The sequence below is a fragment of the Limanda limanda genome, chromosome 7 (assembly GCF_963576545.1).
Source record: "Limanda limanda chromosome 7, fLimLim1.1, whole genome shotgun sequence".
NCBI classification, from domain to species: Eukaryota; Metazoa; Chordata; class Actinopteri; order Pleuronectiformes; family Pleuronectidae; genus Limanda; species Limanda limanda.
This window is the reverse complement of record NC_083642.1, coordinates 21,824,564-21,838,969: the sequence shown is the minus strand read 5'-3', so window position 1 is coordinate 21,838,969 and position 14,406 is coordinate 21,824,564. Positions and strand designations below refer to the sequence as shown.

Below are 14,406 nucleotides of genomic sequence, written 5' to 3'. Positions count from 1 at the left end.
AGTATTTCATTACCAACGTCAAAACAGAGAGGTTAGTCACTAAAGGTTAGAAACACCTTAAATTCAAAGTGTGTGTGTTGCATGGCGTTGTTTGTGTGTGTGTGTCCCATGTTCTACTGACCTGGGCTAGCGGTGCCCGCACAGGCAGGGGCAGCCCCTCGGGTTCGACTCACCAACAGAGCCTCCTGGTTCTCAGCCAGAGCTTGCTTGGCCAGGTAGCGCTCCCTCTTGATCTTCACCTCCAGGGACTCAGGGACGTCAGGTACGATCCAGTCGATGGCTCGCAGCACAAAGAACACCACGTGCTGGAGGGGGGGGGGGGGGGGACACCCAGACGACAAGATATTAGACCTCCACATCAGACTGAGGACAAAGACCTGTCCTGATACAGTATCTACAGTTTGAATGGTTAGTAAACAAGTAGTTGGACAAGATAATTCCCATTCCCATAGATAATGATAAATAAATAATAAGGTGGAATTGAACTATACTTGTGTATCTTGTATAACAGTGTCAAACAAAGAACAGAGGAGGATTGGAAGGACTTTGTAAGGAAGATGAAGCAAAGGTAGATGCTCGGCAGGAAATTGGAAGATTAATGCGTCACAGAAGTTGTGATTAAAAATGAATAGTGATCGTAAGACAGGAAATGTCATCATCTACAAATTAACACTAAATGATCTGAGGATATAGGCAAACATCACATAAAATAGTAAAAACTAAAACTTAAATACACTAACAAGTGTACTCGTGAAAACAAAGGGACAACTGACAAGAGAGATGTGGATGAAAGATAGAATAAATAAATAAAAAGCAGTAACATCATTCGAACGCACAATAAAATAACAAAGAGACTGAGTAGCTTCCTCGTACCTCAAAAGCAATGATGAAACTAAGTCTGACAGCGAGGAGCTCCCAGTAGAATAGTGTGTGGTTTCCATTGTTGTCTCTGTACGCTTTATATCTGGAAAAGAAAAGAAAAAGTAACATTGTAACAAACTATGTAATAGTTGATGTGTGTGTGTGTGTGTGTGTGTGTGTCAGTGTGTGTGTGTGTGTGTGTGTGTGTGTTCACACAGCATAATAAAAACTGAAACCCTGACTCTTTAAAACTTTTCAAGGTTTAAGCTAAAATTAAAACAAAACAAAACATCTTTGAGAATTCCAAACCAGAGATTGTTTCCCCACTTCAGATTACATTAATTGAAACAATGAGCATACCTGCAGATGTCAGTGTGGTTGAGTGGGGCGTAAGCCAAGGTAAAGTTGACGTATCCGTGGAGCTCATTATCGAATTTGTACTGGTAGAGCAGACGAGGTAAGAAATCGGATGTGAAGGCTATTAGAAAGGCCTGCAGAAAGACAAAATATAAAGTCAAAGAAAAAACATGGTCCACAGTGATGTGCTGTGATGATGCTGTTATCTCACATTGGCGATGACAGACATGTGCGACAGGGCTTCCAGGATGTTGAACCACACTCCGATGTTCTGGGCACGCTCGGCCACCGGCCTCCGGTACTCGCACACAAACTTGTGTGCGTCCAAACGGATTTCCGCCCAGTTGTTGAGGAGGGCGAAGAGCGGAGCGAGGGGGAAGGCAGCCACAAAGATGGTGATGAACCCGAACTGGAGCACTGCAGCACAAGAGTCGTTTTTGTATATTTGTGCAATGAAAGACAGCCGACAATTTGCACACGCAGATTAAACTGCACCACATTCTTTAGCTAGAGTTCCAGACTCTCACCCATTTCCAGATACTCTTCAAAGAGGCCTTCACACTCCACCAGCTTGTAATCTTCCTCCCAGCGCCGAGGCTCGTGGGATGCCTTACCCCCCAGAACCTTGGCCAAACTTCTTTTCTGCTGCCAGGCCTTCACTTTACTGTCAGAGCAGAGAAAAAAAAGTATGATCATCGATTTGAGATAAGCATGAGCATAGTGTTGAGATGAAGCGTTAACACAGGTTAATCAGAGGTCAGGCTCATTTACAAAACACAGGTCTGGAGCTAATAGAGATACTGTTGTTTTATCTAATTCTAATTTGATGTGTATATTTTTTATTTCCCACTGCCTTGCGTTTATATATACTTTTCTGGTCTTTGAACCCTGCAAACTGTGATTCAAATCTAGAACTCATATTGAAGATCTTATATCACATGGCTAACCGAGTTAACTTGTGTCAGTTTTAATAATTTGGGATGAACTGATGGTCAAAACCTGGAAGAGCAGCCTCTTCCTAACTTTTCTTCCACATGTTTTGTTTCTTACAGCCCCCTGCAATCCCGATTCTGCACTATTGTCTAGACACACACACTGTGCCAGCGCTGCAGAGTAACCAGGGTGAGCATCACTGCACCAAAGAAACACAGCTGCAGTCAGGATGTCGAGCAGTCGAATGCATCACTGAAAAAACAGCCATGACAACATCGTGAAGGTCCAGTACAACAAAACAGAGAACACTGATCAATATGATTAATAAGGTTGAATAAATACAAATCCTGTCCACTGGGTAGCTACCATTGTATTGGTTTGTATCTTAAATAGAAGAACAACAGAGCACAGCAGTGGCTGCCCATTTTTAGAACGGCTCTGGTTCTGGAAGCAAATTTCTTATTAATTTTCTCCACTGACGTTACACAAGAGCGTTGTAACCCTGGAGCCACATCGACCAGCTATGAGATGAGTCGGACCATAAATCATTAAATTCAGAGCAAAAAAACTAATATTGGAAAATGAAAAGAAGGTATAAAACTGTGTATATATTTTTTAAAGAGTGAAGGAACTCTGCATCCCATAAACCATTGTGAATGATTCCTTTCCAGCGGCAGTATTTGTTCTTGAATTTAACATTGTTGTAGTCAGTCTCATCTTTAGACTCTTTCCTCATCTCAAAAACGCAACATGTTAGAAAGTGGAATCATTGTCGCTCTGTGGTGAACGCAGTGTAACACTGAACGAGCCGATCCTAGCAGATATGATGTTTGCAGTTCTGGTCGACATTTCTATGGTAACAGAAAGCTTCACCAATCAAAGCCGTCACTACCTGAGGATTGTTGGTAGTATAGTAATTCTCCTGGACATTGTGAATATAAACTTCTATTCTTAAAACACTGCTGATAACATAAGGACTTATATATTTATATATTTGTATGCCCACCTTTATTTTTAACAGCTTAGATCAATAAGAAACCCGATAGTGGTACGTCACAAAAATGATAACATACGGGATAATGAACTCCTGGATGTTGTTGATGAGTTGCTTTCCCACCATGATGATGAAGAGTTGCTCAGCCAGTTCGATGAGACAACCCCCAGGACCACACTGCAATATGAAAACACATAAAACACAAACACAGAGAGATGTAAGCTTTATTTTACCTGCTTGGATAAAAAGGAAAAGAAAACACAAAAACAATTGCAGTTTCAATAAAATCATCTTCTTTTGACATTTAACATCCAAGAGTAGAAGAGGAGACTTACATCCTCATTCCTCATCCCAAACAAGGTCCCATAGTTGGTTGGGTAACCAACAAACCTGCAAACAAGCAGAAAGAAAGACATTCAAAATCGTATTGATCGCAATGTTGTCTTACTTTCTTTGTGCCTGACTCAAGTCTCACCTTCCTTTAAAGAAAGCCACGTAGAAAGGAGAAGAGTAGAAGTTGACAAACTGGAAGATGAACACCTTGAAGATGAAGGCATTGTCATACTGGGTTTGTGTTCTGTGCATCTCTGCCACAAAGAAAACAAGGATGCACCGTGTTAAAGACACTAAACCCTGGATATCAGTCTTACCTTTGTTTTCTCTCTCAGATAATCTGAACTAACCTCAGGGTCTGTTTAAAACCTGTCTGATCATGTGACTCAACTCCCCATCTGACTTTCCATAGCAGTGTTGCAACGTTCAGAATGCTGCCAGATGTGGTGCATCTGCACTTTGTAGAAATAAGCACCGAAAACAACAAGAAAGGCAGACGGGTGCTCAGCAGTGTGCTACCCTCCATGCTGCACTGTGTGTTTGTTCTCCTAAGTGAAAGACTATTTCAAGATGATAGCAAATTTAAGATGTTATCTGATCTGTGAGAATCCTCCACCTTTAGCGAGTTTAGTTGAGAGTTTAGCCTCGGCGAGATGCTGATATCATATTACAGAGCAGTAAAGGTTCTTACCCCATTTAGTGAGCTGCTCTGCTAAAGCAGTGTAGACCCGGCCCATCAACAGGATGAGGCCCAGGTTCACGATACTGCTGGAGATGTTGGCTATGGTCCCTGCCTGAGGAGGAAGTCACACACATGTGAGAATGTACCTACAGTAAAGTGTATGTATGTAGCGTAACAAGAACAACACTGCCTTCAAAATAAAATAGTATATGAACTACAGTACATCAGTAGAAATACAGAAAATGAAATGCACACATCCACAGCAGACACAATGTGTGTGTGTGTGTGTGTGTGTTTGGGGGGGGGGGATGTACCTCTGTACGCAGGACCGGGCTCTCAGTGTGGAACATCATCACAATGATGATCCCGCGGCACATGACCACCGTCACCAGGAAGATGATCACCACACACAGCTGAGGGGAAAGACACACGCAAATCGATTTAAAACAATGAAGTTGGGGATTTTTATTTTTTTAGATGCACACCATTGGCTGCGATGTCTGATGTGGCCCACCGTGCTATTTACACCACTGCCAGGCTCGGTTTTAGTAAATTATTAATTATCACACTCAGTTCACGAGAGTGTAGGGAGCTGTACTGTATTGATCCTAGTGTGTTGCTGTAATCGGCATGAGCCTGAAGAGATTTGTGAACCATGATCTACATGTGTGTATGTAATGTGGTTGCTAGTGGGATCTACACACATGTGTTCCTGTTCAACTCCTGTTCATGTGAATAAATATGAAGTTTGCTTTTTATAGTGACTCATAGTCAGTGAAACAACAGGCAGTAAGTTGGCTTTGTGAGGCCCAATCAGAAAACTTTCAGGAAGCACTGATTAGCTATTAATGCGTATTATCTCCATTCAAGATTCCCATGTTTGTCTTTTGACTCTCTCGTAGTAAATTGTGATTAGCCGACAGCTCTCAATTCTCACATGTTGGAGTTTTTCCCACAAGCCCAGACACACACCACAGCAGCAGATCTCCAAAAATGTATTTATAAAATAGATTATAAATGAAAAGCACTTATTAGCACAATATGCTTATGTTTTCAATGCCGTTCCACAATAAACCAAGTGTTTTTACAGTTTCTGACCTTGGAAGAGATTGCTTCATATAAATAGATAGCAGGAAGTAGTTCCTTGCCGAACTTTCTACAAAACTGAATGTAAATTACATAACCCTGATGCAGAATTTTCCACTTCCCACCTCTGTCACTGCCGTCAGAAATAAAGGCTGAGGGAAAACTGATCCTCAGATTCTTGTCCAAGAGGAAGTGACTCTCGGATACAGTATGACAGCGTCAAGCTGAGATTATCAGATCATATCCAGCCCTGTGGGCAAATGACCTGGATTCATTATTAGAATAGGGTTCAGTTACAACTTTAGGATTCAGTGGGACAGCACCAGCTGTAAATCCCACCTATCTTTCTCTTCAGGATGTAAAGAGTCACTGAGACGCTTCACTGAGACCAAGACTAATGAGACTGATTATACCAATAAGACAATGAGAGTTTATACACACAGTACATGTGTGGGAGCTGATCAGGATGTTTCAGTAAAAACACATCATGTGACTCTTGGAAAAAAAGTAATTAATCCAGTGACACAAGTTGTATTATTCATCAGATTAGAAGTTTGACAACCAATATATGACTCATATAAACATCTGTTGAATATTCTTATTGTCAAACCTGGTCTTAAGATGGACACAATAAACTTCCATTTACGGTATGGCTACTATAAACTGATGAGCCTGAAGTTCATAAACAGCTCCAGAGCTGTCTTCTTAAACATTGTAACAGTGTCTCACCATCATTATGATGACCATGGAGCCTGTGAACATGCGGGTCAGCCTGGTTCTTTCTGGAAAGTAGGGCTCTTGGACTCCAGTCACTGGGTTCTGCTCCATAGTCGGGGCCTTGGCTGCAAACTCTGGCCGAGGACGCTCCTGAGGGAACATAGTGATCACATCAGCCTTAATGGTAACGTGTAATTCACTTTTTTCCTGTATGGTTTACTCCTGGTTTCTCGAAATGAGAAGGCAACAGTACTGCAACATAAAAAAGACTATTGTCCATGGAAGATTATGAGGAGGTTATGTATTCACCCCTGTATGTTTATTTGCCAGCAGGATAACATAAAAACTGCTGAACACATTTTAATGAGACTTGTGGGGAGGATGAAACACAGGTCAAGAGAGAACTCAATACATTTTGGAGCAGATCCATGTTTTCCATCCAAGTTTTCTTACATTCTGTTGAAACTTACAATTCATTGATCTTGATGAAAAATGTCAGGCAGGTTGAAAGAATTGATATCGATGTGTAGAATTTGGTGCAGCTTGATTGAATTTAAGGGGAATGTTGGGCCTTGCTGGAGGTTACATCGTATATAGCTCACCCAGGACTTTGGATCATTTTTACATCAGGCTAACATCTCTCAGTGGAGCAAGGATTCTTTTCCACTTTTTTTAATATTGTAGAATAAGGCGCTTTTCAACAGTTTTGTGAATTTCTTAAGTTATGTGCAGATATCTTTGTAGCCAATCAGCCTTGGTGGAGGGATGTGCCCTTCTTAGTTAGTAAGTAAGACAAATACTGAGCTAGCATTTAAGAATACTCATTGTTAAATCTTGTTAAGTTAAGTTTTTTGGAAAAGGTCTAAAACCCCAGACGTTTCCCAATTGTGATGTTGCCAGTTACCAACTGCCTTACCATGACTTACCCAAGAACCATAAGACCAATGTGGCCACACTCATACTGAATTCAAAAAAGAAAGGAAGGGTAATGAAACCTCTTCTTCATGGAAGTCCATGCAGTCCCAGTGATGGGCCAGGGTGGACATCTTTCTCTTCCAGTACTCCAGAAAGGTTACGGCCCAGAAGGACATGAACACACTGAAGAGGACCGTACCCGGGTGGTCGAATAAGTAGCCCATCTGCAATGTAGAGGGTTCACACATTAACTCTTAGTCTGTCAAATTCTAATCCGTGAAAACTCTTTTGTTAACCAGCGAAATGTCTTGACAGTTCTTTACCTTGGCCATGGTGCAGATTTCAGACATGTTCCAGGCGTTACAGGTGTTACAGAGAGGACACATCAGATACTTGTCTCCACTCGTACAGATTTCCTTACTGCTGACAGACACACAGACACAGATCAGTCACATCTGAGAAAATGTTTTATAAAGCTCTCAGTCAAGGAGTGCTTCTTTTCAGCTTTTTAATGATTTGTGGGGTTAATCACATCTACTCATAATTATTAATGGGAGAGCCGAAGGACTCACACACACACACACACTTTGCACTAATTGTGTATTATCACATGAGACGACTGCAGGTTATTGCTGCTGGAGAGTTCTCTCCATCCATTCTCCGCTAATCGATGGTTTTAATCTACAGTGTGAACTAATGAACGTCGGGAATCTAAGCCATTGGATTGTCTTCCTTCCTAATGTATCGACTCATCTTTCATTCTCTCTAACCTCACATGCTTTGCACCATAGTGGGAGGAATGGTCTAGTACTGGAAACGTCAGGATGTCACAGAAAGAAAACAGATGCTAAGTCAATATTAGGTATACACAGTACAGAGAAGCCAGTCCACAGTGCTGTGAATAATGTATGTATCACTAGGCACAGAAATACCTCATGTGAATTGTATAGTAATTTTGTTTTTGTGCAGACCAGACTGTGTTTTCAATTATTTGCATCCAAAATTGTGATTGTTGGACATAATGTGTGATGAAAGACATTTTTGGCCAAACATTTTAAGAACTGTACTTATTTGTTTTATTCCTGGTTAGATTGATACTGATATTATTCCTGAGTGTTGACTTCAGAGCTACACTTTGGCTACGGTGCCAGACGCCATGGACTGCAAATCCAGGTTCTGGTTCAGGCACAATGATACGTCACTACTAGTGATATCAAGACTGAGGAAAGTCTCTGTATCCATGTCTTCCTTGTATACACAGGTACATAGTACATTAGCCACCCTAATGTATTGGTCATACCACACCAAGTAAGGCTTTAGCAGAAGAATGTCTCATTATTGAGTCAGGACGTTATTGTTGTTTAAGAAGTCATTTGGAATTTTTTAGAGCAAAAACGTATTCTTTATTTTATCCCAGACAGATACCAGATGCCAAAAACATGTATTTTCTAGAAGGAGAGGACGGAAATTTATATAAAGTATTTTCTGTTGTCTCTCAAGAGATAAACGAATATATATTTATGAGATATGTCCTTGACTGATTACAATTTTATGTCCTGGGGAACATCACTTACTCACAGTAGCTCTCATGGCTTCGTGTTTATATGGGGATGATAGAAATTGAAGAGCATTTTATCCCTTAATGATGAGAGTGAGATGACAGGAAATGAGAAGAGACAGTTGTGGGAGAACGATATGCAACAAAGATCTTTTCAGTTAAAGCCCTTGATAGATGTACTAAATCAAACCCATCACTCAATCAACTGTGTTTTAATGTGTATTGGTTTGTGTAATGCTCCACTGCTCCTTGTCTTCTACCATTAGGCATGTAATTAAAGTGTGTGCGTACTCACGCTGGTGTGTTGGTGCCCATGGACATGACTCCCGAAACAAAGACTAGGGTTCCGACCACAGCTGCCGGCAGCAGCCAGGCTGTGTAGAAACCTGCAGTGACATGAAGCTTCATTAGGCCACAGCTCTCAGCTGATGCAGGGGGGGGGGGGGGTGTGTGCCATTACACTGCTGCACTGCTGTTTAATGCTGGAGAATCCTTTCTTCAAGACCTCGTGTTGGCATCACAGGAAAAATCATGCTGAGGAGATTTTATTCTCTTTGTTAAATAGGAGGACAAACAATGAGACCAAAGAAGAAAAACTATTCATTCCCCAATAAGCTTTTTATGCATTAAAAAATAAAGGTTGATGAAGGTGTCTCACAATACACAATAATCCTTTTTTTTTTACAAAATATTTGTACTTTTCTTAATAATTTGTAGAACTTTGGTTTCTGTTCTGCAGTTTCAAGCTAAAAGTCAATATGGGAACGTTGAATGGGGCTTAATAAGAATGTATATTTACCCAGCCATGCAAAGTAGAGAGCAATCTTCTCTCCAAAGTAGTCCCTGATGTGGTCCAGAGGTTGGTACTTGTACCATTCGAACCAGCAGGCCCAGTAGTGGTAAAGAACCTGCCTCTGGTTGAGTTCATCAGGACGGATCTCAAACTTAGGAAGTTCAAACGGGCCCTGACGGAAAAAAACGAAAAAACCCAAAATACACATGCAACCGATAAGAGAAGGAGGACAACACAAAACCTTCAGTTTCGAGAGCAGATCAATAATATCTGACCTCATGCAGGGGGAACGCTGCAGTGTACGCCCCTTCATTTATCAATCTGTCCACGCCAACTTCAGACCTCTTCTTTCTGCCGTAAACCGTCTTGGTAAGAATCTCATACACCTGATACAAAACACAAACTTTCACTCCATTAGATAAAGTTAACACTGGATACATTAAACATGTTGTGGGGGAAGTCCTGATACTCACAACACGGTGTCTCTGTGTATTAGTGAAGTAGGATTCATGGTCCTCAGAGCCGAGGAATCTGTAAAAGCCAGTTACACTCTTACTGTATGTTCTACAATCCAATCTGAGCTGATTCTCTTATTGATCGACGTTAGTGAACTCACCTGTTCATCTTCGACTTGCGAAATGCACACGTGTAATAGTCCAGTGGCCGGTTTGGCACCGACTCTGTCATGACATTAGGTATGCATAGTCTGCTCAGTACCCGAGCAGAAGTGTTTAAATCCAGATTTGGCTGTGCCTAGAAGACCAACACACATGGATTCAGTATTCATAATATTTGATCAACATATTCCTTATATTCAGTGAAGTTGTAATCCTTAAAATCTCATTTAAAACATATCATTCAAATTGGATGATGTCCATTGAGTATTGGGAACAGCAAACGCCTTCAGAGGTTAATCTGTCGGTGACGAAACAACAAACCGAGGACTGGGAGGATTCACAGTGTCACAGGAAGAGGATTTCACAATCAATGATGTCGCCCAACACAGTAAGACTCTGGGCACACAAAGCTTGAACAAATTCAGCCAGAATCAGAATTAAAGAAGGGCTGTGATGTAATGAGAACTTTAAGGATTATAACAAATTAATAATACTTAGTTCTAGGCAGCTGTGTTGACCTGTAGTGGAGCTCTCAGACAGAGTTCCTCAGCATAGCACACCATCACATCCCAGGGAGCATTCACTTTCAGAAAGTGTATTGTTTTCTTTTCATTCGCTGTTTCCTCCTAAAGGGACGACAGGCCACATTGAGGAGTTGTTAGTGAATATGTCCATAAAAACAATGATCAGATTTTAACCTCATGACTGAGATAAATAATCTGATGTACTGAACCTTTTCCATGAGCAGTCCAGCACTCTCCAGGTTCTGAACAAACCTCTCCCTCCACTGTTCCAGCTGGGCCTTCCTCCGCTCAGAGCGGCTGGTCTCCTCGGGGGGCACGGCCCCCCCCTCCTCACAGGTCGCTTCACTCTTCCCCTTCCCTCGCTTCTTCCTCCGCGAGCGAACCTCCCACACCAGCACGAAGTCTGAACTCAGATCAACCATAAAGAGCCACAAGTTTCAATAGGGACTGACCCGGTCATACATCAAACAGATAATAGAAAGTGCTGCTGCTGCTGTATACCAATTTTAGTTCTTCCATCTCTGAAGTATGTCCCCGGCTGTGGAACTGGCTGGTTACTTCTTGTATTCCAGTGACGGTCAATGGGAACATCACCGTCCATATCTTCGTCAGCAGCTGCTGCTGAAAGCTGAAAGCATCAACAGTTAAGTTATGATGAATAAAAACAAGTTAGAGCAGCAGGCAAAAGATTATTTCATTTGTGCAAGTAAACCATCTGTTCTTAATGAGGATGGTTAATATCCTTGGGATGAGGTGTAAGAATAAATTCCTGCATGTGCCACTGCACAGCATCATAAACACCTGCTCTTAGAGTCAAGGGAGACATGATAAGAACCATTTTCTACAGAATGAAAACAATCCTTCAGTGCAGCGAAGTCATATCTCACCAAAAGATGATTCTTATATACCACACTGCCTGTGGATATCACATTAAAAAGAAAACCCTTCTAGATTCACTGCATCATGTTTGAGGTGTGAAGGCATGAGGGAGACAAGCAGCTGTATGAACCAACGTACAGTTATCATCAAAGTTTATGTCATGTATATAAAAGTAGCAGTATGAGGAAATAGTCAAACTGTGCTCACATATCTTGGTGGGATGTAGACTCCGTTCTGCAGACTCCCATAGCTCTCGGTGGTTTGTGCTTCGCCTCCATAGTCCAGATCCAGGAGGACTTCTCTGTCTCCCTTCCTCAGCATGATGTGTCTGGACACGCTGAACTAAATTAATCGCCTAAACTGTACAGCCGAAGAAATTTGTGCTCATCGCTGAAGTATTTCACACATGACGACTCCAGACACTCTGGGAAAAGAGACGAAAAAAGAAGGTTGATACGGAACCTTTGCTGGAGAGAAACTGAGGCTGCTGCTGAGGATTTGCACCAATCTGTGCTTTTCTCTCCCTCGTCTCTATCTCTGCATCCGTCTAGCTCCACTGATAAATAGCTGTGAAATACCGTAATGGACGTAGAATACAGGCAGTGGCTGATACTTTTGCTGCCTGCGTGAATGGAAATGTACTTCACGACCTACACTAGCGGCTGTGCACATCCCGCCTCATAAATAATGCAGCAGCCAGTCAGGGGGCAGTGGATGAGAGAACGATGCAGGATACATGAGGGAGAAATCTCCTTGATGTTAATGGGTATTCCCTCCTCCATACAAGCTATTTTCATTTTCGGTTCCTAAATGTACACACAATTAACATAAATAATGAATTGAGGAGAATCTCCAGCCAGCCATCTACGCTTAATTTTCTGATTTGCTGAAAGAGAATCACATTTTCCCTTAGAGAAGCATCAGCACCAGAGCTCACATCATTTATTTTCTGCCGCATCTCGCCTGTTTTTCGCTTGACTGCATTGCTGCAGTCAAGCCGGGGCTGGATGTGAGGAGAGTATGGAGAGGTATGTAGAGAAGAGGAGGAGAAGGGGGACGCCAGGAGGAAGTTGGAGAGTGTTGGCCTGACGTAGGGACCGAGAGTGAGGGATTAAAATTGCATAAGAAACCGACAAACTGCAGAGTGAAATTAACGAGGGTTTCACACGCACATTTAATTTAATGGGTAGAAATACAGTTTGTTGTCTGATAATTAAAAGATCAAAGTTCCCTGAAATAAAGCACTGCAAATACAAAGTGTTTTGGCACCATTTTTTTGTAATGATCTATACAACTGCATATGACGCCACAATATCAGTTAAAGGTCAGTGTGTAAGATTTAGGCAGAAATTGAATATAAACATATTGCACATACATATATTACATCTAAATTGTACGCATGGTTGTTTTCTCACCCTAGAATGAGCCCTGAATATTTAAACATTTATATTTACAGCAGGAGCAGGTTCTCTCTTTTACAGTAGCCCAGACTGGACAAACTAAACAGTTTGGAACGGGGGGGTGAGGTGAGGGGTATTGAGCTGCAACATGCAACTTCACCACTAGATGTCACTAAATTCTACACCCTGAACCTTTAATCTACAGATCCACTAAATGTACTGTAATTTAGTTGTGAGGATGCAGTTGCCTCTCTAGGTTATTGGGGTAAATATTATGTAAATGATTTCTGTAATACCGTCAGGCCGGCAATATTATCGGCCCAACAGAAAACAAAGCAAAACTAAGAGAGCCAGCGTGTGTTCACCTTCTATTTCTGCCATTTTGTGTTCTTTATTTATCTTAACTGCTTAGGTTGTGAAAATGAAATCTGATGTGTCTTACTCCATAGGATACAGTGAGTTACATTATGGGGAATATATGATCCAGTGTTATTGGAGTTTGACAAACCAGGAGCCTCTACTACTGCCTGTGTTTTAACCATATTTACTAAATTTAATCAGGATCAACAAAATAAGATGCTGCTGCAGCTGTTGTTGTGTAGAACTTGTGTTGTGGGTTTTGTGTGAATGAGGTGACTCTGCAGACCTGTTTCACAATATGATCTTAAAGTGTTCAGCCGGAAGGACAGTCGTGCCTCTTGTTTATTTTTCAGCCAAAGCATTCAGAAGAGCTGAAACATCAGAGTGGTGTTAATTTAACCCAATTTGTACTGTATTGCTAAGTGAAAAGTTTCTCTCAGGCCACAAGCTGGATCGCTCTCTATTTTGATTTCTTCTTAATTACATGTAATTCCTCCAGCTCTCTTGTCTTCTTGAACATCACAGGGGGACTTGACACAATCTTTCATCCATCTCATCAATCTGATACTGTACCTTGTCCCGTCTTTATCTTTCTTGTCCTGAGACATTGTGTGATCGCACTTTCCAATTAGGATGAATCGACAACAATTTGTTGTCTACATCAGGCCTCACACTTTCGGCAGGTCACTTCACTGTTGTGTTCAGTTCCCTGGATGCTGGGTTATAATTGCTGCTCTTTTTACTTTTATATTCCAGTCTTGTCTTGTGATGTTGATAAACTTCTAACTATTCAGGTATCTGTGACAATCTGATGGCTCCCGCTGGGTTCTCTTTCTTTCCTGCAGGGGATCATTTTCTTCCCCTCTTCTTTGAATCTTTTGAATGTCTGTCGGCTATCAATTTTTGCAACACTTCTTGAAATATGGTTGAGAAAAACAGTTTCGTATGTTCTTAATTGTTGTGGTCTGAGGACAAGGAGGAGAGTTACTGGCTTTGTTGAAACCGCAGCAACAACAACAGCAACAGCCAAAGCACACCCAAGGTGGCATTAATGTGCTGCTCAAATAACAACAATGAATTTGAACAAGACAGTGGTTACTTGTTGCCCTAGCAACTGCAGAACCTGTGCTGAATTATATAAGTGAGAGTGTGGGAACCGTACTGTATTTGCTTTTGCTTTGACATTATTACTTAAATAACTTGGTCATGAATTTGAAAAAAAGAACAATAATTTTTTCCCCCGATTGGATGCTTCACAGCAAGAAGATTGGCAGTTGGAATCTAGTTTGGACGGTTCTATGTTGACTTTGCATGTTCTCCCTGTGTCTGTGTGGGTTGACCGTGGGTGCGAATTTGACCATGAATTTTGTTTGTCTCTGATGACCCAGTGGCACTCT

The 14,406-nt window shown here is 41.5% G+C and overlaps 1 protein-coding gene across 1 annotated transcript; it reads right to left on the bottom strand.

Annotated features, from left to right (window-relative positions):
* Positions 1–113: 113 nt before the first annotated feature.
* On the bottom strand, positions 114–11,570 carry ano11 (anoctamin 11). The gene is made up of 22 exons (XM_061074656.1): positions 11,457–11,570; positions 10,872–10,998; positions 10,580–10,773; positions 10,365–10,472; positions 9,846–9,982; positions 9,703–9,760; positions 9,505–9,615; positions 9,236–9,401; positions 8,732–8,822; positions 7,202–7,298; positions 6,959–7,102; positions 5,976–6,113; positions 4,475–4,573; positions 4,170–4,272; positions 3,621–3,732; positions 3,481–3,535; positions 3,225–3,322; positions 1,746–1,882; positions 1,430–1,635; positions 1,222–1,352; positions 874–964; positions 114–305 (listed from the first exon to the last, which is right to left on the bottom strand). The coding sequence occupies exons 1-22, from the start codon at positions 11,568–11,570 to the stop codon at positions 114–116; spliced, it is 2,709 nt and encodes a 902-aa protein (XP_060930639.1).
* Positions 11,571–14,406: the final 2,836 nt, after the last annotated feature.

Coding starts and splice junctions, on each gene's coding strand:
- ano11 (XM_061074656.1), bottom strand. CDS start 11,570: ATGCTGAGGAAGGGAGACAGAGAAGTCCTCCTGGATCTGGACTATGGA. Junction 9,761..9,845: donor CGCAAGTCGAAGATGAACAG/GTGAGTTCACTA, acceptor TGGCTTTTACAG/ATTCCTCGGCTCTGAGGACC. Junction 8,823..9,235: donor TCTCTACTTTGCATGGCTGG/GTAAATATACAT, acceptor ATGTCACTGCAG/GTTTCTACACAGCCTGGCTG.